General features: G+C 48.5%; 9 protein-coding genes and 1 non-coding gene across 10 annotated transcripts; 3 read left to right on the plus strand and 7 right to left on the minus strand.

Moving 5' to 3' along the window:
- The first annotated feature begins 27 nt into the window (after positions 1 to 27).
- FOBCDRAFT_321045 (uncharacterized protein) lies at positions 28 to 2,506 on the plus strand. Its single transcript, XM_031185696.3, has 5 exons — positions 28 to 1,350; positions 1,415 to 1,649; positions 1,709 to 1,774; positions 1,838 to 2,119; positions 2,181 to 2,506. The coding sequence occupies exons 1-5, from the start codon at positions 101 to 103 to the stop codon at positions 2,412 to 2,414; spliced, it is 2,067 nt and encodes a 688-aa protein (XP_031036831.2). The 5' UTR covers positions 28 to 100; the 3' UTR covers positions 2,415 to 2,506.
- A 38-nt stretch (positions 2,507 to 2,544) lies between these two features.
- On the minus strand, positions 2,545 to 6,094 carry FOBCDRAFT_276036 (CHAT domain-containing protein; the record flags this gene model as incomplete). Its single annotated transcript, XM_054705176.1, has 2 exons — positions 2,545 to 5,643; positions 5,702 to 6,094. The coding sequence occupies 2 exons, from the start codon at positions 6,092 to 6,094 to the stop codon at positions 2,545 to 2,547; spliced, it is 3,492 nt and encodes a 1,163-aa protein (XP_054561151.1).
- A 1,640-nt stretch (positions 6,095 to 7,734) lies between these two features.
- On the minus strand, positions 7,735 to 8,427 carry FOBCDRAFT_203532 (HAD-like domain-containing protein; the record flags this gene model as incomplete). The annotated part of the gene is made up of 1 exon (XM_059609063.1): positions 7,735 to 8,427. One exon carries the CDS (start codon positions 8,425 to 8,427, stop codon positions 7,735 to 7,737), a length of 693 nt encoding a protein of 230 aa, XP_059467399.1.
- A 99-nt stretch (positions 8,428 to 8,526) lies between these two features.
- Positions 8,527 to 10,003, minus strand: FOBCDRAFT_44131 (uncharacterized protein). Its single transcript, XM_059612197.1, has 2 exons — positions 9,237 to 10,003; positions 8,527 to 9,187 (listed from the first exon to the last, which is right to left on the minus strand). Exons 1-2 carry the CDS (start codon positions 9,706 to 9,708, stop codon positions 8,730 to 8,732), a joined length of 930 nt encoding a protein of 309 aa, XP_059467400.1. The 5' UTR covers positions 9,709 to 10,003; the 3' UTR covers positions 8,527 to 8,729.
- Positions 10,004 to 10,411: 408 nt separating this feature from the next.
- Positions 10,412 to 10,498, minus strand: FOBCDRAFT_t151. Its single transcript has one exon. It is a non-coding gene; the product is annotated as a tRNA-Gln (tRNA).
- A 1,035-nt stretch (positions 10,499 to 11,533) lies between these two features.
- On the plus strand, positions 11,534 to 12,272 carry FOBCDRAFT_226948 (uncharacterized protein). Its single transcript, XM_031185691.3, has 3 exons — positions 11,534 to 11,728; positions 11,784 to 11,981; positions 12,034 to 12,272. The coding sequence occupies exons 1-3, from the start codon at positions 11,668 to 11,670 to the stop codon at positions 12,108 to 12,110; spliced, it is 336 nt and encodes a 111-aa protein (XP_031036826.1). The 5' UTR covers positions 11,534 to 11,667; the 3' UTR covers positions 12,111 to 12,272.
- Positions 12,273 to 12,791: 519 nt separating this feature from the next.
- Positions 12,792 to 15,074, plus strand: FOBCDRAFT_321049 (regulator of chromosome condensation 1/beta-lactamase-inhibitor protein II). Its single transcript, XM_031185690.3, has 2 exons — positions 12,792 to 14,480; positions 14,536 to 15,074. Exons 1-2 carry the CDS (start codon positions 12,995 to 12,997, stop codon positions 14,799 to 14,801), a joined length of 1,752 nt encoding a protein of 583 aa, XP_031036825.2. The 5' UTR covers positions 12,792 to 12,994; the 3' UTR covers positions 14,802 to 15,074.
- On the minus strand, positions 15,061 to 16,403 carry FOBCDRAFT_44148 (transporter YIP1). Its single transcript, XM_031185689.3, has 2 exons — positions 15,976 to 16,403; positions 15,061 to 15,925 (listed from the first exon to the last, which is right to left on the minus strand). Exons 1-2 carry the CDS (start codon positions 16,324 to 16,326, stop codon positions 15,317 to 15,319), a joined length of 960 nt encoding a protein of 319 aa, XP_031036824.1. The 5' UTR covers positions 16,327 to 16,403; the 3' UTR covers positions 15,061 to 15,316.
- Positions 16,404 to 16,917: 514 nt separating this feature from the next.
- Positions 16,918 to 17,678, minus strand: FOBCDRAFT_226953 (uncharacterized protein). The gene is made up of 2 exons (XM_031185688.3): positions 17,304 to 17,678; positions 16,918 to 17,252 (listed from the first exon to the last, which is right to left on the minus strand). Exons 1-2 carry the CDS (start codon positions 17,424 to 17,426, stop codon positions 17,016 to 17,018), a joined length of 360 nt encoding a protein of 119 aa, XP_031036823.2. The 5' UTR covers positions 17,427 to 17,678; the 3' UTR covers positions 16,918 to 17,015.
- Positions 17,679 to 17,909: 231 nt separating this feature from the next.
- On the minus strand, positions 17,910 to 19,604 carry FOBCDRAFT_164101 (Aldehyde/histidinol dehydrogenase). Its single transcript, XM_031185687.3, has 3 exons — positions 19,460 to 19,604; positions 18,631 to 19,410; positions 17,910 to 18,574 (listed from the first exon to the last, which is right to left on the minus strand). The coding sequence occupies exons 1-3, from the start codon at positions 19,484 to 19,486 to the stop codon at positions 17,948 to 17,950; spliced, it is 1,434 nt and encodes a 477-aa protein (XP_031036822.1). The 5' UTR covers positions 19,487 to 19,604; the 3' UTR covers positions 17,910 to 17,947.
- Between the last annotated feature and the right edge of the window lie 26 nt (positions 19,605 to 19,630).

The raw sequence follows: 19,630 nt of genomic DNA on the forward strand, positions 1-19,630 counted from the left end.
GCGCCTTTTTCTCCAGCAAAGAGCCTAAAGCAAAGGAAATTGGTGGCGAGTTCCAAGGATATTCTCACAGAGCCAAAGGAACCCATTTTGCCAGGGCAACATGGACCAGCCAAATCCAACCTACGCCGTCGCGGAGACCGAAGAAGGGATCCCCATCAGCTGGGAGCCGCGATGGTGCCAGTTTGACCATCTGAAAGAGGAGCTGTGGCTGGGACAACACAATGTTGACGATACCAGCACCCGGACAAAAATAACACATATAGACTTTTTCGGCCTTGGCGTTATTGGGAGTGTCTGCTCTGTGGCATACGGAACATGGAGTGACAGTCCTACCAGTCCGACCAGCCTTGCAGCACTTGTGGTCATGCAGTTTGACTTTCGGGCAGGCTCTGGGCCTCTTCGGTACAAGAGTGCGGAAATATCTATCTCATTTAAAGGCCAAAAGCCAGGGACCTGTCATCCTGTCATCCACCAATTCTTTCCAACAAGTAACAAGTCCCGCAGCTCACAGCCCGCACTGCGAAGGTCAGCATCGATGTTGCCATCAGACCCATTTATCTGGTCGCCAGACGAGTACATTATCCGGGGCAAGACCTGGTTGTCTAAAGGCGTCCAGGAACCTGACGAGGTAACCTGGACCATAAATGAGATCCACGGAAGTAAGTTCGGGATTTGTGAGCCGGTAAAACTGGCCTTCATAGTGGCACATCGGGGGCCGTTCCAGGCCACCGTCGAGGTCGAAGCCACCACCGCAATCAGCCTTATCAAGATCAGCAACACTCCATGGTCTCGGGACGATCCTCTGTTATTCGACTGCATCACCCACAAGGGCATGCCGCTGCCAGCGACGAATCTAAACGAACTGGAGCCCCAAGCATTGGCGGATTACATTGCTCTAGCTAGCCCATCTTCATCCGCGCTTTCAACCGTAGTCTCGGGTCTTGTGACAGCGCCTTCGTCTTCCCCTAAACAAGAATCCACTTCGACATCCTCAGGAGCTGTGTATAGAGTACAAGGGATTCCAGCAACATGTATTAGAGGCCAGTTCATCAAAGGTCTCGCAACAGCTCTCAACCTTGACGCAACTTCAATTCGGATACATTCATTCATGGCGAATCCATATGGCACCAGGGTTGAGATGATGTCCGTTCTATCATTCCACAAAACCCCCGAATTTCTATGCGTGAAGTCCACAAAGAAGGAATGGCATCTGGATGTCACATTACCGTCACAAGGAACCGAATCCACTCCGGCGGAAAACACAACCATCAAACTCCTATTCGACACGCACTTCCTTGGGTTCTCCGTTGTCGGGACGCCCTTTGCAAATTCTGATCAGATTGAAGTTGAGTACGTCATAGACGCCTCCCCGTATCTTGATGGACGCACAATGGCTCACCAGACCAATCAACAGTATCGTTGCAGTTCACGGGCTTGGGGGACACGCATATGGGTCTTTCAAAGAACGAGGCGGTAGTTACATGTGGCTTGAAGATTCGTTACCAGCACATCTCAGGGCTGCATTGGCTGGGTGCGCTGCAAGGATCCTTTTGTACGGGTATGACGCTCGTGTTGAAAACACAATCTCCTTCCAGAGCATTCACGACCTCGCGGGTAGGTTAAGAGGCTCACTAAGAGCAATCAGACCAGTCAGTATAACGCCCAGGCCACCATCGGTTGCGGAGTATAAAAGCTAACAGAAAAAAAGGGTATTATCAAGAAACGCCCCTTGGTCTTCATAGGCCACAGTCTCGGTGGTCTCATCATTAAGGAGGTATGTATCCCTCGCTTTGTTTAAAATCCTTGGTCTGAAAGTTGACCCTGGCGTCATTACCAGCTCCTGGTAATGCAGAACGAGCCTGGAGGTGACGAAACGGACATGCTCAACCTCAGAGCTACCGGAGGCGCCCTGTTCTTTGGTGTTCCCCATCGCGGAATGGACAATTCTGCCTTGCTAGCCGCCATTGGGTTGCAGGCCAACCGTGATTTTCTCGAATCACTGCGAATCGGGTCTCCTGAACTCGAAAAGCAGTCACGGCTGTTTTCTTCCGTTTCAGCCCTAGATGGGTCTGTTATCTTTTCGTTTTTCGAAACATGTATATCTGGAACAGCGAAAATGGTAAGTTACTTTTCTATTTTCTAACATGAATCTTCTATGTCAGTTCCTGAAGCAAGTCTAGGATAATGGGAAATTGACCATGAATGGCGATCCTGCTATTCTCGTCAGCAAGGACTCGGCAAATCATACCGAAGAATACTCACGCTTCCTCATCCCCATCAACCGCAGCCACTCAGAGCTGGTCAAGTTTGAGCGATACAGTGATGACTACGAAAGAGTGCTAGAATGCCTCCAGGAAATATTGGAGACAACAAGGGAAATCATAACTCGAAGGCTAGCAAATACGACACTTTGATCATGCGAATACACAAATATCATGAGCACGAAAGGATATTTCAGATAGTGTTTATGCGTCATCATCTTCAATAGAATGACTTATGAATCAAAGCACTTAAAATCATGGGAAGTTTCGCACAATCTAAGCCTTAAGAACTAGGCTGCCTCAGTACAGGACTGCCATGTAGAACAAAAGGAGCCCAATGATACGGTTTTCTCGTCCTCTTATCCGTCCTTAGGTCCAGGACCACTTTGCGCAGTGTCTTTGCCAGATCCACAACTCCATATCTACCAGCCCCTTCCTGTATCTGTCTTAGAACGTCTGCGTAAAATAATTCCGCGAAAAGCCTCCCCGGCATAGAAGCAATAGGCCATAATGTCCCCAGAACTGAACCAGCACCGGCACACAAAAGTGCTGTCACAAGACCCTGGGGCTCATCCGCCTTTGCCACTCCCTGCACTGCCGACTCGCATGCAACCAATGTAATGTGTGATGCAGTGTCGAGTGTCAGCCCGAAAATGTCGCTGACGGAGACTTCTTCGCCCTGGGCGAGCACTAGCGCCTGGTCTGTGAGAAGCTCCGGCCTTAGCACGCAGTGACCATGGAAATGGAATATGGTCGACGTCTCCAACGCATTACTAAAATTCTGTTTATTGGCTGCTTGGTCCGAGAAGACACGCGCGCCAGTGATACTACCTAGATTACTTGCTGCGCTATACACGGCTGACTGCTCCGCAGGGGAGAACGCTCTTCCGCCGCCTGGTTCGTAAACCGCCATGATGGTCATGGGCGTTGATTCAGCCTGTGGAGGAAAGTCGACAGATCTGCGGAAACACTGCATGAAGCTCGTCATGTTCGCGGCGTAGACGACAGGGTTTCTGGTGATGAGAGGCTCCTCATCTATCCATAGAGCATGAAGAGGGATGGAATGCAGAATGCCGGTTGTAGAGAGTACTATGAGGTCCTCTGGTGCTGAAACTTGACCTAGAGGTAATATGAGGGCATCCAGATGTCTGAGGGCGTAATCCGGGTCGTCGTCGTCCCATTCTTCCCTAGTAAAATCGTAGTCGTACTCTTCGTCATCATCCCCTTGGCCCTTTGCAAATCGCAGAGCCCATTTATTGATCTCAGTCCGTGATATGGGGCATTTCGCCAGCTGAGGAGCTACAGAATCGGGTCTCACGGTTAAGAGGAAGATGTCGTCCTCTATAAACAGCCAGTCAGCAAACACGAGAGGTCCGAGATCTTGTAGTTCCGGCGTTCGAGCGAACCACGAGCGCAGCTGCTCAAGCGAAGCTGGAGTAGCGTTTCGGATTGCAGTCACTGAGTCTAGTACGGAGTACTGTCGCCATTGCTGCTGGAGTAGATGGAGCTGATTGCGGAGGGGTAGGCGCTCGGCAGCTTGACTTTGTGCGATGGCCTGTAGTAACGCCTCTTCTTGAACAAACAGCCGATTGGCTTCTGGATCGGCCATGATCTCAGCCCTGAGGTATCCAGGAATCAGTGCTCTGAGCCCCAACAAGTCCGAAAGACTTCTGGCCTTGGACTTCTGGAGCCACTCCCAGAGTTGTTCGACCCAACCTTCTCTGCGGCACAGTTGGAATGCCATCTCGAATATTTTTAGGTTGCTAGGATCGGCAGCCATCCTCTGTTTCTGGGTCAGGCCATCCAGCCTGCCGAGCATAGCTACCTCGACACGCTCATCATTCCTTGCTGTCTCTGCCTCTAGGAGATACTGCATAACAGCTTCTGCTGAATCATTCTGGTGGAATGCAAAGACAGCCCGCCAATACGTCGCCGAACTGACCATAGCTTTAGAGTCCAAAAGGCGGAATGCTTCAACTGTCGTGTCCATTGTTTCAATGGATGCTCGAAGCAGATCTTCACTGCTGTACCTCTGCGACACGTAGAACATTAACGTGGCCTGGACTGAGAGTGCCTTTGCATCCTCCGGTATGTTCTTGTGCTTCTGATATAACCGACGTGCCTTTTGGACCAAGTTGATACATTGAGCCACGAGTTGTGGACTCCAAGAACCTTGGGATGATGGAGATAATAAAGATTTGACCGTGTCCAGACATGATGCGGCCAATTTAAAGTCAATCGCTTTAGCAGAAGGAGTTGGTGGCTGTTGGCTGAGCAGTTTCTCCCATCTCTCGAGCAAGTTGTTTGTTCTGGGGTCTCTCCTCTTCATCAAAGCATCGGTGAGATGGCCCATTTTCTTGACAACATCCTCGGTCAAGCCCTGCTCGGCCTCATTGTCTATTACTGTGGTCCACTTTGCTACAGCCGCATCGAATTCCTGCTCTGTCCAGGTACTGCAAGCCTGGACATCCGCCAGCAGTTGCGTTTCCACCGCGCCGGCTCCGTCTGCAACAGAGCATAACATCCACAGGTGCTCTGAATGCTTTGACCACTCTATTGCGTTTTGATGATCATTGAGCGGTATGTATGCGAGCGCAACAATGTTGGCCACCGCACCCTTAAACCAAGCACAATCCACTTCGTCTAGAGCGTCATAAAGCCCCTTGCCGAACTCAATAACCCGTGGCGTGTGCCCACCTCGGATATACCAGTGCGATATTGCGCGAAGTTTAAATATCATGGCGAGCACAGGTGCCTCAGCCTGCTCCGCCAATGTCTGCGCTGTGTCAATAAGAGACAACTGCAGCTCGAAAAATTCGCGCCCACTCAATTTCGCCTGCATGATTTCTAATGCCTTGAAGCGGCCCGCTAGATAGTCCTGATCTTCTAGCTGCTGCAGGAGCCCCTCCAGTATGTTCCCGCCCTCTACGAGATCCATATTCCCGCTGGACATGTCGTGGCAGACCCGGCTGACTCGAATCCCTACCTCACCTGTTGTGCTGCATGACTCTTTGTACAGTTCCACAGCCTTTACCTCGTACGACTCCCCCAAAGCTTTGTCTTCAGGGTCTGTTGTCCATGCCAATAAATGGAAGACCTTTGCTTTGAGGAGATTTGGAATAGCCGGTGCATCCACAAGACGCTGCATTGCTTCTTTACACTCATCCATGTCTAGACCATATAGCTTGGCCAACCGTGATGTTGCTCCAGCTGTGTATGCTCTGAGTAAAATGACGGCAAGTCGAAATTGGCTATGTGATATGTTCGCGTCCAAAGCTCGTTTGACCCAGACGAACACCCTTTCCATAGCCTCCTTCGGGAGAGGCCGATTGAACTCGCTAATCCACTGCATCAGCTGGCAATAGCCTTCGACTGTTCGTACCTAATAGAGTCCAAAAGGTCAGGAAACTTTCAGCGAAAAGAAATGAGAATTCCCATACCACATCTTCATCCAGATAATTATCACATGAAATCAGCGAACTGATAATATCCTCGAGGGATAGAACCCGCTGACGGATCCCTCCAAGACCCTTGAAATCATGCAAACGTTGAGCCTTGAAACTAAGCAACACCATTTGCAGTCGCATGCCTACAATATTGTGGAGAGACACAACCTCAGGATCAGTAACGTGCTGCTCCAAGGTCCTTACGGCCTTTCCGTAGTACCCTTGCTGACCGAAAACCTCTGCCAGTTCGAGTGCAAGTCTCTTGGTACTAAGGGCAGTGCGAGCTTCTGTAGATTGCAGACGCTCTGCCGCCTCTATATACCGACCTTGGTCGGTGAAGGATTGGATCGCAGTCAGAAACTGCTCAGCCTGCTGTGTGTTCTCCATGTATCCTTCTTCAATACAATAGAATAGTCAGCTCGTGGATCCGGAAGACGGTCGGAGGTATTTAACAAGCACATTTATCATAGCATGGGACGCCATAATCACCCGGTGTTATGTGGCTACTTACTGTTAAAACTAACGTGCTACCGTACCGGTCCCTAAACCCTGTAAAAGAAACGTGGGAGATTAAGAACCAAACATTTGCGCCACTTCTTCGTTCCGCTAAATCACGGAGAAGCAATACTTAACATACCTGTTAATAAAATACTTTAGATATCCAATTGTTCTTTTAATGACTTCAATTATAACATATCACTTCTTTATCTTCTTGGTTTTTAATTACAGAGCTTTCTTTCCCTCACCTTACCAGGTAAATACAGTATAACTTCTGCCAAACTAGCCTCTATATCCACACAATTATAAAATACTGATTAGGAGATTTTCTTTACATTTTCTTTGGCATCTAGGCTCTAATAAATGTGGTTAAACGCCATGCTATTTAAATCATCGCTGCTTAAAGTACCAATCCATGTCTATAATGCATCAGCCCCTCTATGGAAGACCATCTAGTCTGCCGAGCATAGCTACCTCGACACGCGCCCGTCATTCCTAGTATATCTAGCTTACTATTTAAGTATTATATTATAATACCTAATTAATTACTACAGTATAAATATTAGTAAGAGGAAAACCTAGAAAATAACATTTTTACTTCCCTTTAGGAAGTATAATAAGGTCTAATTACTTAATTAAGATAAAAGAATATTACTTTTTTAAGCCTATAACTATCTTATCCTGGTATTAAAGTAAAAGGCTATCTTCTTTGCTTTTCCTAGATATTAAGATAAACCTTGCTAAGTCCTTTTCGATAGGCTATACCTACTTACCATTCTAACTATATAACATAGTAAAATTAATACTATTAATTAAACCCTGGTTTTTCTTAGAGTAAAACATCCTTATATAAGTGGCGCTTTAATAAGGCTAGTAGGAATAGTCTAATTATAATTTCTACTAACTCTACGGCTTATTCCTAGGTGTGCGAGGTTATACTAGATATACTAAAAGTATTATCTGCTTATATTATACCTGCCTAAGTCTATTTGCTATCTAGGAGGAATAGCTCTTAGGGATTCTCAGGCCTAATAAGATTATTTTCTAGTAGTAATATTATTTATTAGGACTTATAAGAAATATATAATACTATAATACCAGAAGTAATATTATCTTACTTAAGAAGTAAAATTAGATACCAAAACTTATATCCTAGATATAATTTATGCTTAAAGAATGGACTTAATAAGGACTTAGCTCTTAATAGTTTATACTTTATTTTTAGGTTTTCTAAGCTTAGGTGCTTACTCTAGCTATCATAGAGTCTAGTCTTACCTTCTAACTATGCATTTCTATTTTTGAGAATATTAGTATAGATAGGGACCCTTGGTGACTTAATCGTCTCGTGGTATTTCCATTGTGAAGTCGACTTTACTCGGGTATAGCGGGTCCAGTAGTATGTGGAAGGAATGGCTTATTTCTAATGCTAAATTAAGAACAAAGAAATGCTTAACCCAACAGACTAGTAGATTACAGCCCGTGGAGCTCCACGCCACTAATTCTGTGTGAGAAAGGTTGAATATATGCAGTTACTCCTCGCGCTTCGTCAAATACCCCTTCAGAGCATCATCCAACGTCCTGCTCTCCCTCAACGGAACTGCATTACCCTTCTTTGTCAACCCAATCTTGTTATGCCAAACAACCTTCATCCCAGCATTAGTCGCACCCTCAACATCCCCCGCACTTCCAGCAATGAAAAGAATATCCTCAGCTTCAACCCCCAACTTGGGCAGGATAGCGTGATATGCTTCCTTAACAGGTTTGTAAAACCCACTCTCCTCAGCCGTAACAGCAGCATCAAAAGTAAACGGCGTTTCAAAACCAACACTAGCCTGCTCCTCAACACCATGAATAGCGAAATATCCCGAGTGCTTGGAACAATTAGTAATAACACCAACTCTATAGCCCTGGGCTTTCAAAGCTTGGAGAACAGAGGGGACTTCCTCCCACGCTTTGAGGCTCGACCAGTTCTTGAGGAGCGCTTCGGGCGCTGATGCGGGGAGACCAACTTCCGCAGCAGCTTGTCTGACGAGATCCTCATAGGGCTTGTAGGAGCCAGCACCAAAGGTGATTTCGAGATAGCGCTGACGCCAGCGGCCGCCGTCTTCGTGAGTTTTGGACGGGGTTGATGCGTCCCATAGATCCCAGGAGTTCAAGAGGCCGGTGAGGAGATCGAAGACTATGGCTTTAGGTTGCCAGTTCTCATCAGTGGGGGTGCTCATCTTTGTGAATTTAGCGTGGTAATGTGGTAGTAACTGGATTTGTGGAGGACATTTACTGAGTGAAGAGATATTTATTGCACGGCGAAGGATCAAGACCCCCACCTGCTTAAGGGCGCACTTGACATGGTGTTGATTTTAGAAGCGATCTGCCAAGTAATTCCCCCATTTTCGTGAGGTAATGCGAAGACTATCATAATGCACGATCGGTCAGTCAGTAACATTGGCCGAAGCTCGGCATAGGAAGCCAAATCATTCCCATCACTATCCCGAATCACACAAACTCCCACCAAGATCCCCAGATTCTACAGTTTCGGTCTAACACTAGATTGCGATTCCAATATCTCGCTCGCAAGTTCAGCCACTTCACTCGCAACACCCCAAGACAGTTCGAATCCTCGTCCTCCAGCCCCATAAGCATGAATGGCATGCTTGACGCCCCATGTAGTATCCCTAGCTTCAGTTTCGACTCTCATACCACCCTCGCGAGCTGGCCTTCGTCCAACGACATCTTTGATAACTTTTATCGTCTCGGGTGTCTGTTTCTTGTCGCATGCCTGTGGTATGATTGGCTGAGCAGCTTTCAGTAGCTGACTCTGTGTTTCTTGTGATGGTTCGAGCTGCCAGTTTCCCACTTCTTTGGTACCGCCAATGACTGTTCCTCCATTGAAGGAACGAGGAATTATAAAGCTCCATGTGCCGTCTTTCTTTTGAGTTGTGATTGTTTTGTCGGCGGCGGTAAGGTTGGTCAGCACTGTTTGACCTGGTCCTTGTTAGTTATCATCTCTTCTGGTAAGAAAGACTTGTCGTACCTCTGATGGGGAAGCACTTCTTATCTCCAAAGCCCATCCCACTCGCATTCACGACTAGCTTGACACTAGGTGCCAGGATGAAAGCCTCCCATTCACTCTTCAGATCCCTCTGCAGTGTCTTTCCACCCTGTACAATAAACTTGCGCAGCAAGCTAGCAGTATACAACGGCGCATGGATACAATACGTCTCATACTCAAATCCCAATTTTACACCCTCAGGTAGCTCATGCGCTTCATACTTTCGATATCCCGGCAGTCCAGTCTCGTTTGCAAAGCTCTGCGCATCTTGCTTCAAATATTCAGGCGAAGGGTCCTCAAGATACTCAATCCCCGGAAGACGTCTGATCCCAACCCAAGGTTCAGTCTGTTGATGGTTTTGAAGCTCAGCGACAGTGTGTTTCACCCACTTGGCTTCACGACGCAACTGTGGCGTTGAGGCGGGGATGGGTCGAATGTGAGCGCCAGCCCACATGGAAGCATAGTCTGCAGAGTGAGTTGTTGGTGCACCGGGGATTGAAGTTGGCCATTCTTTTGCGACGAGGAGGACTGAAGTTGATGGTGAGTCGGCGGTTAGTTGTTGGATCTTGAGGGCGCTGGTAAGACCGATGATGCCAGCACTGGGACGTTAGTGTTAGCAGGGGATTTAGGGAGGACTTCGTAATGAAAGCATACCCAATGACCACAATCGTAGACTCATTAGTCTCAGATGAGCCAGGGACTGACATTTTCTTCAGATGTGAAAATGTGAAGAGACGGGGGAACAGTGGTACGTTGATGGACAAGAACAAGTGGAGGTTGGCTAACATCAAATGTCTCCACAAAAGTAATCCAACCAGGAGACAGTTGACTCGAACCCAAGACAAAGACGTTCAATGTCGACAAAGCACAATGACGGCAAACGCAGTGTAACGCTGCAACGTGTGTTCATTCGTATCATCATTGAAGTGACCCAGACATTATCATTTCCGTGCGACGTCACGAGAACGGTAGTGATCAGTCTTGACCGACCGACATCGGCTACGGGGTCCATACATTAGACAACTCCCATTTACAGCCGACGAGTTGCGGAGAGTTGAAATATCCGAGAAAGAAATTGCAAAAGACCAAGCATTCATAACCACTTAGGAGACGGGGAAGGAAGTATTTTATCTCCAGACGCAGACATGACAAAAATGAGGTCCTACCCGGGTTCGAACCGGGGTCTTCGGAAGGCTTTTGAGGAGTATCAAAATCCGACGTCATTACCACTAAACTATAGGACCGTTAATCGATGACTAATCGCTAAAAATCAAGCCCTATTAATGGCGCACCAAAACAGCGACTGGCGGAAAGTCAATGCGACATACCCTATAGATATTACTTAAATTAGACTTTTATAATAACCCTGTATTATTTATATAACTTTAATACTTAACTGATACTAGTAGTAGAATACTTAATTTAACTTAATTAATACTCATTGCTTTATTGCCCAGTGAAGTGGCTCAGCATTGGTCGAGCGTAACTTAAGTGTCAAGATGAGAGTTGTAGTTGAAATGCTTATTAAGAAATCTACCACCAACACTGGGGTGGCTAAAGCTTGTCAGAGTCTCGGTGGCTGCAAGCCATCTTACACATCATATTGCTTTTCTTGCAGGGTACATAGCTCATTTGATAAGCCATTTCCACAAGGCGTTTATTTTCTTTCATCAGTTCTCTGTTTTGGGAAAAGTAGCTGGCGGGGGACCTCAATCAAGCGACAACTGACCGGAGACAGCCGACCCGGAGCTGAGTAGATCAAGGACGGAAGCGACGCGGTGTGACGGTGTTGGACCAGGCCTTGATCGGTGAACGATCATGGCTGATACAAGTTTCAGTCATAGGTAGTGTTTTATAAATATTCATTGAGTTGATAAATGATAGTAGCTCAGTAATTATTCATTGTTAAGAAGTTATCTTAGGATCGGCAATTGCATTCGGCGAGAGATAGTTCTGTAATTGAGAAATATTACTGAGTACGGTGTCATTGCTGACAATACAAGACCAAGGTGAAGAACCAATGACGGACATAGCGAAAATGCTGAGGCTCGTTTAGTCGGTCTAGCTCGTTAGCTGACAGACGCATGACATGGTCTGTATCAGCATGGCATGTTCTGGGAGGCGATAATTAAGCAAAAAAAGAATAAGCAATCGCTCATTGGTCCTTTCTGCTGAGTCAGCTGTTGTCAACCAATCATAGCGAATGCGATTACCAGCTCTCAGGGCCGCAGCTGTGAAGCTTTAGTTGAAGTGGGTCAAGTTCTTTGAAAGCCATCAAGTACAAATAAGACCAAGAGCCGCTCGCAAGATCCAGTATCTCAAACAAGCATTCACAATCCAATCACTTTTTTCCCACATAAACACACCTTCTACCACTCTCCCCAATAACTCAACAACACTTCAAATCGTCAAAATGGTCGTCAACACTCCCGCTACCTGCTGCCGCTCTGGCGACAACGTCGAGTGCGCCTGTGGTACGTGACATCATCCCCTCCTCCCCATTGACAACCCTCCTAACAATCATCACAGCTCAAAAGGCCACATGCTCATGCGGTCAAAAGTCCGCTCTCCAATGCACATGCTCCAAAGCCGCTTCCGAAAACACCGTCAACGGTCCTCGATGCTCATGCCGCGCTCGTCCCGCCGGTGAATGCACATGCGACCGCGCCGCTACCGAGAACGTTACACCAACTGGTTCAACTTGCGCTTGCGGATCTCGTCCTGCTGGTATGTGGCGTTTGTGTTTCTGTGACGACTGTTGCTAATTGTGGGGTTTTAGGTGGCTGCACTTGCGAGAAGGCTGCTGATGGTGGCTTTAACCCTGCCAACGAGATCGACTTTACTACCAAGAAATAAATTTGCTACAACGGCGACGATGAATACGGCTTAATGGGGTAGAAAAGAAAATACTGCATTTGAATGGCGTTGGGGAACGGTTACGGTACTGGTTCGGTGGCGAGGCGATAGATACCTGAGATACGGATACAGAAATGAACAATATTCATGATATTCAACCTACGAAGAGAAACGTGTAATTGTGTGATACAAACGGAACTTCTGAGGGTCTGTACTACAATATGTTCGCGAATCAGACGAAACGGGATGTTTTGGCCGCTAAGCAAACGCGTCAAGAGGATGCTCAATTGTTCACTCTGAGAACGCGCAGTCCAAACCAAGGTTCTTTGTCAATTGTGCCATTTCCAACATCAGTCGACAATAAGGTTGGGACGTATAATTGAACTGTCATTGCAGCGTCTGTGCTCAAACGATGGAACGTTCATTTCATCAATATGCCAGCGGTGAATCGCGTATCGGCAGATAAGATGAACAATTGCAAAGCTCTCGATTCACCGCCTTGGAAAGCTCTGCTCCTCTTGCTCGTAACTGGGAAATTTGTCCGGCAGAAAAACCACTAGCGCAATTGGAACTGGCTGACAGCTTCCGGGCGGTGACACCCAATCCAGGCTTCACCCCCTGTTCAGCCCGCAAATGATCACTGCCCCAGCGCGGTCAGATCAGCTTTTTTTTTTCCCTATTGTTCATCAAAGGGTAGAAAATCCACCCACTTTCTTTATTGTCGCGCTCTTCCCAAGCTTGATCTTATCATCAATACCATCACTTCATCAAGTTTTGCACTTTTTGATCTCGTCAATCAAGCTTCTTATTTGAGCAAAAAGCAACTGTCGCGCGTCACACATACACACACACACAACAAATCATCAGGTCACAAATCCTACGCGATGGCGCCACGAGCCAAAGCAGCTGCTGCCACCAAGACCGCAGCGCCCAAGAAGGCCACCACAGCTGCCGCTGCTAAGAAGGAGACCAAGACTACAAAAGCTGCTGCCAAGAAGGCTGAGCCTGCTGCCACGAATGGCCCCACGAAGAAGCGCAAGGCTCCCGAGGAAGAGTCTGAGCCAGAGCAGGAGGAAGATCGCAAGATAAAGAAGTCCAAGACCACAGAACGCGTCGTAAAGCCCGCTGTCAAGCCCGCCCCAAAGACCAAAGCCGCTGCTACAAAGGCCAAGACAACGACACGAGCAAAGACCGAAGAGGCGGAGGAGAAGCCTGCTGTTAAGAAACCCGGTCGTCCTGCTGGAACAAAGGCCGAGCCCAAGAAGAAGTCCGAGTTTCCTGCGATCGGAAAGAAGCTCAACGACGCGCCCACTCAGATCCTCGATGTCTACGTCTTTGGCGAGGGTTCATCCGGCGAGCTTGGTCTTGGAAGCAAGCGCGTCAACAACAAGAAGCCAATCGACGTCAAGCGTCCCCGACTCAACGATAACCTCTCCGCCGCCAACGTCGGCGTTGTCCAGATTTCTTGCGGTGGCATGCACGCTGTCGCGTTGACGCACGATAACAAGATCTTGACATGGGGTGTCAACGATCAAGGCGCGCTTGGTAGAGATACAAACTGGGATGGTGGTCTTCGCGACATGGACAAGTCAGAAGACTCTGACTCGGAGGATGAGGACGATACTGGTATTAACCCCATGGAAAGCACACCGACAGCTGTTTCCGACGAGCATTTTGCTCCTGGCACTAAGTTTGTCCAGGTTGTCGCGAGTGACAGCGCCAGTTTCGCCCTCACAGAAGATGGTCGAGTCTACGGCTGGGGAACCTTCCGATCCAGCGACGGCATCCTCGGCTTCTCAGAGACCATCAAGGTCCAGTCCACTCCCCTCATGATTCGCGATCTCAAGAACATCAAGGCCCTCGCTGCCGGTTCCAACCACATTCTCGCTCTCGACCACAAGGGCAACGTCGTCGCTTGGGGCTGCGGTCAACAGAACCAGCTCGGCCGCCGTATCATCGAGCGCAACAAGATGTCCTCCCTCATTCCCCAGGGTGTTGGTCTGCCTCGCGGCAAGATTGCCAAGATTGCTTGCGGTTCTTATCACAGCTTTGCCATTGACAAGAGCGGTCAGGTTTATGGCTGGGGTCTTAACAACTTTGGCGAGATTGGTGTTGAGTCGAATGCTGGCGAGGATGATGCTGTTATCCTTCGACCTGCTAAACTTACATACCTCGATGATTACAACATTACTGAGATTGATGGTGGCGAGCACCATTCCCTTGCTTGCTCCGACAAGGGTGATCTCTTGACCTGGGGTCGTGTCGATGGTTACCAAGTCGGCTTCGAGTTCGACAAGTTGTCTGAGGACAACACCATCTACGACGAGCGAGGCAACGCTCGTATTCTCTTCAAGCCTACTATCCAGCCTGGTAAGTCACACTCATAACCCCTCACTCTGATCCACCCGCTAACCAACATTTACAGACGCCAAGGACATCGTCGCCGTCGCCGCCGGCACCGACAACAACTTCGCCATCGCCTCCGACGGCAAGGTCTACTCATGGGGCTTCTCCAGCAACTACCAAACCGGCCAAGGCACAATCGACGACATTCACACTCCCACTCTGATCGACAATACCGCCATCCGTGGCAAGAAGATCATCGGTGCAGGCGCAGGCGGTCAATACTCTGTGCTCTTCGGCATCGCTGATGATGCTCCCACAAACGGCGTCAAGACCAACGGCGCTTAGACCTTGACACGAGGAATGAATTGACGGAGGAATCTGGGATTTTCCATATCAGCCCTATTCTTAATTACGCTGCTGAGGGCAGCTTTCCAATATTTGTACTTTAACGTCGGCGGATGCATGATGAATCGGATGGGCGGATTCTGAGTGCGGTTTAAAAAAACAACGTTTTTCATGATCAAGGAGGATGCATTCTATTTTGATGCCTTTGCATGTTGGTTTGTGGTATATAGATGGTCACGATGTCTTTGCATATCTGAAAGTTGCTTTTTTAAGAGTCTCAACGCTAACCTGAACCTTCTGTCCCTGCTTCTTTTTAATCGTGACATACAAAAATAATTATTCTAATACAAGGGAGCATGTCCCAGTTTGTGTAACTTGCGTCTCCCCATCTGAACGCCTACCATCCCTCCATCATATTTTCGCCGCGAGGGCGTTATCATGTACAGCGTCGAGTTTCCGCGCGCAGAAAACTCCCATCGTGTCAGAACCATATCTGCAACGTGTCGTTACTTGCTTTATGCGTTGAGCTTAGCAGCAGCATTGGAAAACGTTCCACTTCCTCGGCTGCTGAAAATACCCATGATGCCGAATCCAACATAGAACAGCGCAAGGGGATACGCAACAAGCCCTCGCATGCGCTTCATCTGTCCCACCGCGCAAAACATCCCGCTCGCGCTATAAGTACACCAGAGAATAGCCGCGGTGGTCGCGACAATGCCAACAGGTGTATCCATCCTCATCACGATGCCGAACAAGCTCGTCGCGACGAGCGGTAGCAGGCAATATCCCAGCACGCTCGCGCTGCGGGGGTACGTCAGCGTCGCGGAGAAGTGGCCGCCCTGCTGACCGTCGTGCTGTTGCTGAGGCGCGGATGGATCGCTGCTGTATTGGGGGTAGCTGTTGACTTGGGGTTCGCTGGCGTCGGAGGGCGACATGAGAGAGAGGATGAGGTGGAGGGATATGGAGCCGAGGGCAGCGAGGCCGTAGATGTAGCCGAAGTGGACTTGGCCTGAGAAGAGGAGGATGAAGCCGAAGAGGAGGAAGAAGATGAGGGGGCCCGCGAGGTCGGAGTCGTCCATGATGTGCGAGTCGATACGCCGGAAGGGGTTCAGCACAGCGAGCGTCTACAAAAAATCAGCGTCACCACCCAATTAATTTGGAGAAAATAACATACCTTTGCTTGAATATGTCCAAAGTTAACGCCCAGCTCCTCCAGCAAAGGCGGTTCACCATCATACCCTTCCGACGAGAAAGCCGCAACCCAACCAGTCCTCAACCCACCCTGCTCACCCATCCTCCCACTGACACCCTGCGCACCAAACGCGGGAGCCGCAAAGTTCTGCGCTGGAGCTCCGACGCCATAGCCGCCCTGGTTGCCGTATCCGTAGCCAGCGGCTGCTGCTTGCTGGGGTGTTGACGATCCCGGGTTCGTGTACTGGGAGGGGAAGAATTGCAGGTTCTGCGCGGCGTTGGGGCCGCCGGCGGCGGGGTATTGTGGTTGTTGCGATGAGTAGTAGTTTGACATTGTGATGGTGTTGCGGAGGGAAGGGGGGTTGAGGGTGAGGTGGTTGTAGGGTGTTTTTGGGAGAGGCGGTCTTGAGGACAGTTTGGAGGTGAGAGCTTGGATGAGGCTGGTGCCTTGACGTCGGTGGTTAATGTGGCGGTGCAGGGAGTAAGCCACAATTCCGCCAATGACTGACCTCCAGGCTCCAGCTCTCTTGAGAAGTTGAAGAGGTCAAGGGGACACGCACCGGAACCTTTTCAGTAAGATAGTGTTCAGTAATTAATTTAATCGATAATATTGATTAATTTATCTCCATGTTTATTTTGGCATGGTGCTTGACCTCTTGGATTCGTTCTGATAATTGATCCACTAAAAGAAGTGTTGCAGCTCTCCACTAACGGGACCGGTGCGGCCATGGTATTCATACAACATTCAGTCGTTGGAACGTAGCAATGAGGACAATCTTTGCAGGATGCGTAATCTTGCCGGAGATGCAAGACTCCATTCCCATTGGCTTTGTCAGTTTTCTAGAGAAGAGAAAACAGAGAGGGCGTTACAAGAGTCCAAACGAAAGTTCTAGGGTCTGTTATTAGTAACGAGTTGTTGCAACTCTGTGGCTCAAATCAGATATTTAATAATATAATTTCAAGAAAACCTAACAACTATCTTCATTTATTAACGCCAGTAACCTAGCCATATTTCCTACCCCATTACTGCTGGCGCTTGACACCCATACCCGCACCCGCAGCCTGTGCACTTTGCACAAACTGTTTGAAGCACCCAGCAAGATTATCATAAATTTTCAACATTTCCTCCATCCTTTGATTCACCTCTTCTGCCTCCGGTGGCCACGGTTCCTTGTCTGGATTAAAATTCTCAGGCAAGAGTCTCCCTGCCTCTTTAAGCCCAGCCATGAGATCCTGAAACTCAGAGGCACTGAGTTCGAGCTGATAGAATGTGAGAAGATGCTTTTTGTTCTTGGACAAGGATAGAGTTACCTGTGCCATCCTTACGTAGTTTGCTGTGTATCGCATTGGTTCAAATGCGGGGGTTTCTTGGAGGGCTTGGCTGAAATCGCTCGCTACGGAGGTTCCTCGACTTGATTTCTTTGAGCTAGACATGGTTGTGTTTGGAAGAGAGGGCCAAGCTGAATTCAGAGGCCTGCATGGATAAAATCGAGGTTGTTACGAAATGCGTGGTTTGTTGAAGAGTATTTCCATGTTCGAGGTTGCCTAACCCCACCAGTGAAGTCAGCCCTATGAGGCTGATTTAGTAGGTGCCTCCTGGGCTCAGTTGCTACCTGGGTAGCAACTTGACTAGATTAAAGGATTTAGTTTGGGTTGCCAATTTGTAACTTCAATGTCAATACTCAGATGTTATCCTTAGGTGCATTCATTCAGAAGTAGGAGACTGTCATTCGCCAGCAATGATTCCAGAGTCCTAGCACGTGATTCTGATTAAACCTCTCAATTGACCCTGGCCTGACCACACCTTCACAAGACAAAAGCAGGCATTACTACTTAGAACATATCTTCTTAGAAATACCCACCAGTCGATTCGAATGTTGGAATAAATGGGGAGATTTAAACTCATATAAATTCTTAGCTAGGTATAACTCAACTCATAATATTTATCTTTACGCTCAAGAGTGCTTCACCCAGTAAGCCTGAGGATTACACCAACCCTTAAGTCCAACCTCACCCCAGTCCATTCCAAGACCACTCTGCTTATGTCCACCAAAAGGCACATTAGCTCCAAGTTCGAAATGTGTATTAACCCAGATGCTTCCAGCCTCCAGCTCCTCAGCAATGCGCTGAGCGCGAGCAACATCCTTGCCCCAAACAGAAGCACCAAGACCCAGATCTGTGCCGTTAGCACGTCTGATAACCTCCTCCTCAGACGACCACTTCATAATAGGAACAATAGGTCCGAAAGGCTCGGTCTGGACGATGAGAGAGTCCTCGGGTGGGTTGTCGATGAGGACGGGGTGGATGAAATAACCCTTCTCTCGCTTTTCGGGTGCACTGCCGTAGGCACGCTTCCATCCTTGCTTATCGACTTCCTCGTACAGCTTCTGTAGTTTCTCGAACTGCATCTTGTTTTGGATAGGTCCGAAGAATGCCTCGGCGTCAGTGTAGTCGCCGGTCTTGACGGCATCTAGGAAGCCAGTGACGGCGGCAAGGAACTCATCGTAGATGCTCTCATGCACATAGATACGCTTGATTGCCATGCAGATCTGTCCTGTGTGGAGGTAGGCATACGTTGCAACCTAAAACACGAATATGTCAGCAATAATAGCAATCTCATAAAAAGAAAACATCATACCTTAGCAGCCACTGTAGGAATATCAACATCTTCCAAGACAATAGCAGCATCGTTACCACCAAGCTCCAGCGTAACACGCTTCAAAGTAGCAGCGCAAGAAGCCATAATCTTCTTACCAACCTCAGTAGAGCCAGTAAAGCTGACCTTGGCCACGTGAGGATGGGCAGTTAGCATAGGTCCAAGGTTATCGCCGCCACTGAGAGCCTGGAAAACACCTGGAGGGAGGACCTTGGCTCCAATCTCAGCAAGCTTCAGTGCTGTATAAGGCGAGTATGGGGAGGGCTTCCAGATGAATGTATTACCGGCCATCATAGCAGGAATAGCCTTGCCAATGCCGAGAACCATAGGGAAGTTCCATGGAACAATACCAACACCGACGCCAAGAGGGACGTACCGCACAATAGCAGTTCGGTCATCGTTGTCCTCAGGCTTCTCCTCCTTTAGCCTCATGGTAGGAACCGTTCTAAGATTCTGCATCACAAAAAACATCTCAACCCCAGCAGCCTGAGGTGGCTTTCCCGCTTCACGACAGAGGAGCTCGGTGAACTCCTTCTGATGCGCCTCAACAGCATCGGCAAACTTGGTAAGATAAGCAGCACGCTCATCCTGCGACAGCTTGCGCCAAGCAGGATAGGCGGCCTTGGCAGCGCTCACAGCACGGTCGACATCTTCCTGGGTTGAGACGGGCGATTCCCAGAGAGGCTCTTCTGTGCTTGAACAGATTGCACGGCGGGTCTCGGCTGTGGGAGTCAATTCGTTGTTGATGACATTTTGGAAAGTCTGTTGGTGTTAGAGGAGGTTATCCAAGTCATGATGCAAGCATACATACCTTGAACTCGATCTTTACGTCACCCATTTTCGCTACTTGAAGAATTGAAGTTAATGAATACTAGATAATAAAAAGCAAGTTCCGAGGTAATCTAGTCGGTGAGGTATATTTATAATCCCCTCCCCAGGTCCCCTCCCCAGGTCCCCTCCTCAGGGACCTTCGCACATATGA

Source organism: Fusarium oxysporum, chromosome VI (assembly GCF_013085055.1).
Source record: "Fusarium oxysporum Fo47 chromosome VI, complete sequence".
Lineage (NCBI taxonomy): Eukaryota > Fungi > Ascomycota > Sordariomycetes > Hypocreales > Nectriaceae > Fusarium > Fusarium oxysporum.

Excerpts from the sequence above, each read along its gene's own strand:
- FOBCDRAFT_321045 (XM_031185696.3), top strand. The coding sequence starts at position 101 with ATGGACCAGCCAAATCCAACCTACGCCGTCGCGGAGACCGAAGAAGGG. Across the intron at positions 1,775-1,837 it reads GTGGTCTCATCATTAAGGAG|CTCCTGGTAATGCAGAACGA; the intron begins GTATGTATCCCT and ends CGTCATTACCAG. Across the intron at positions 2,120-2,180 it reads TATCTGGAACAGCGAAAATG|GATAATGGGAAATTGACCAT; the intron begins GTAAGTTACTTT and ends AAGCAAGTCTAG.
- FOBCDRAFT_44148 (XM_031185689.3), bottom strand. The coding sequence starts at position 16,326 with ATGTCAAACTACTACTCATCGCAACAACCACAATACCCCGCCGCCGGC. Across the intron at positions 15,926-15,975 it reads TTGGACATATTCAAGCAAAG|ACGCTCGCTGTGCTGAACCC; the intron begins GTATGTTATTTT and ends GATTTTTTGTAG.
- FOBCDRAFT_226948 (XM_031185691.3), top strand. The coding sequence starts at position 11,668 with ATGGTCGTCAACACTCCCGCTACCTGCTGCCGCTCTGGCGACAACGTC. Across the intron at positions 11,729-11,783 it reads CAACGTCGAGTGCGCCTGTG|CTCAAAAGGCCACATGCTCA; the intron begins GTACGTGACATC and ends CAATCATCACAG. Across the intron at positions 11,982-12,033 it reads TTGCGGATCTCGTCCTGCTG|GTGGCTGCACTTGCGAGAAG; the intron begins GTATGTGGCGTT and ends GTGGGGTTTTAG.
- FOBCDRAFT_226953 (XM_031185688.3), bottom strand. The coding sequence starts at position 17,426 with ATGTCTAGCTCAAAGAAATCAAGTCGAGGAACCTCCGTAGCGAGCGAT. Across the intron at positions 17,253-17,303 it reads ACTACGTAAGGATGGCACAG|CTCGAACTCAGTGCCTCTGA; the intron begins GTAACTCTATCC and ends ACATTCTATCAG.
- FOBCDRAFT_321049 (XM_031185690.3), top strand. The coding sequence starts at position 12,995 with ATGGCGCCACGAGCCAAAGCAGCTGCTGCCACCAAGACCGCAGCGCCC. Across the intron at positions 14,481-14,535 it reads CAAGCCTACTATCCAGCCTG|ACGCCAAGGACATCGTCGCC; the intron begins GTAAGTCACACT and ends CAACATTTACAG.
- FOBCDRAFT_44131 (XM_059612197.1), bottom strand. The coding sequence starts at position 9,708 with ATGTGGGCTGGCGCTCACATTCGACCCATCCCCGCCTCAACGCCACAG. Across the intron at positions 9,188-9,236 it reads GAAGTGCTTCCCCATCAGAG|GTCAAACAGTGCTGACCAAC; the intron begins GTACGACAAGTC and ends AACAAGGACCAG.
- FOBCDRAFT_164101 (XM_031185687.3), bottom strand. The coding sequence starts at position 19,486 with ATGGGTGACGTAAAGATCGAGTTCAAG. Across the intron at positions 19,411-19,459 it reads ACGTAAAGATCGAGTTCAAG|ACTTTCCAAAATGTCATCAA; the intron begins GTATGTATGCTT and ends TAACACCAACAG. Across the intron at positions 18,575-18,630 it reads TTCCTACAGTGGCTGCTAAG|GTTGCAACGTATGCCTACCT; the intron begins GTATGATGTTTT and ends TTCGTGTTTTAG.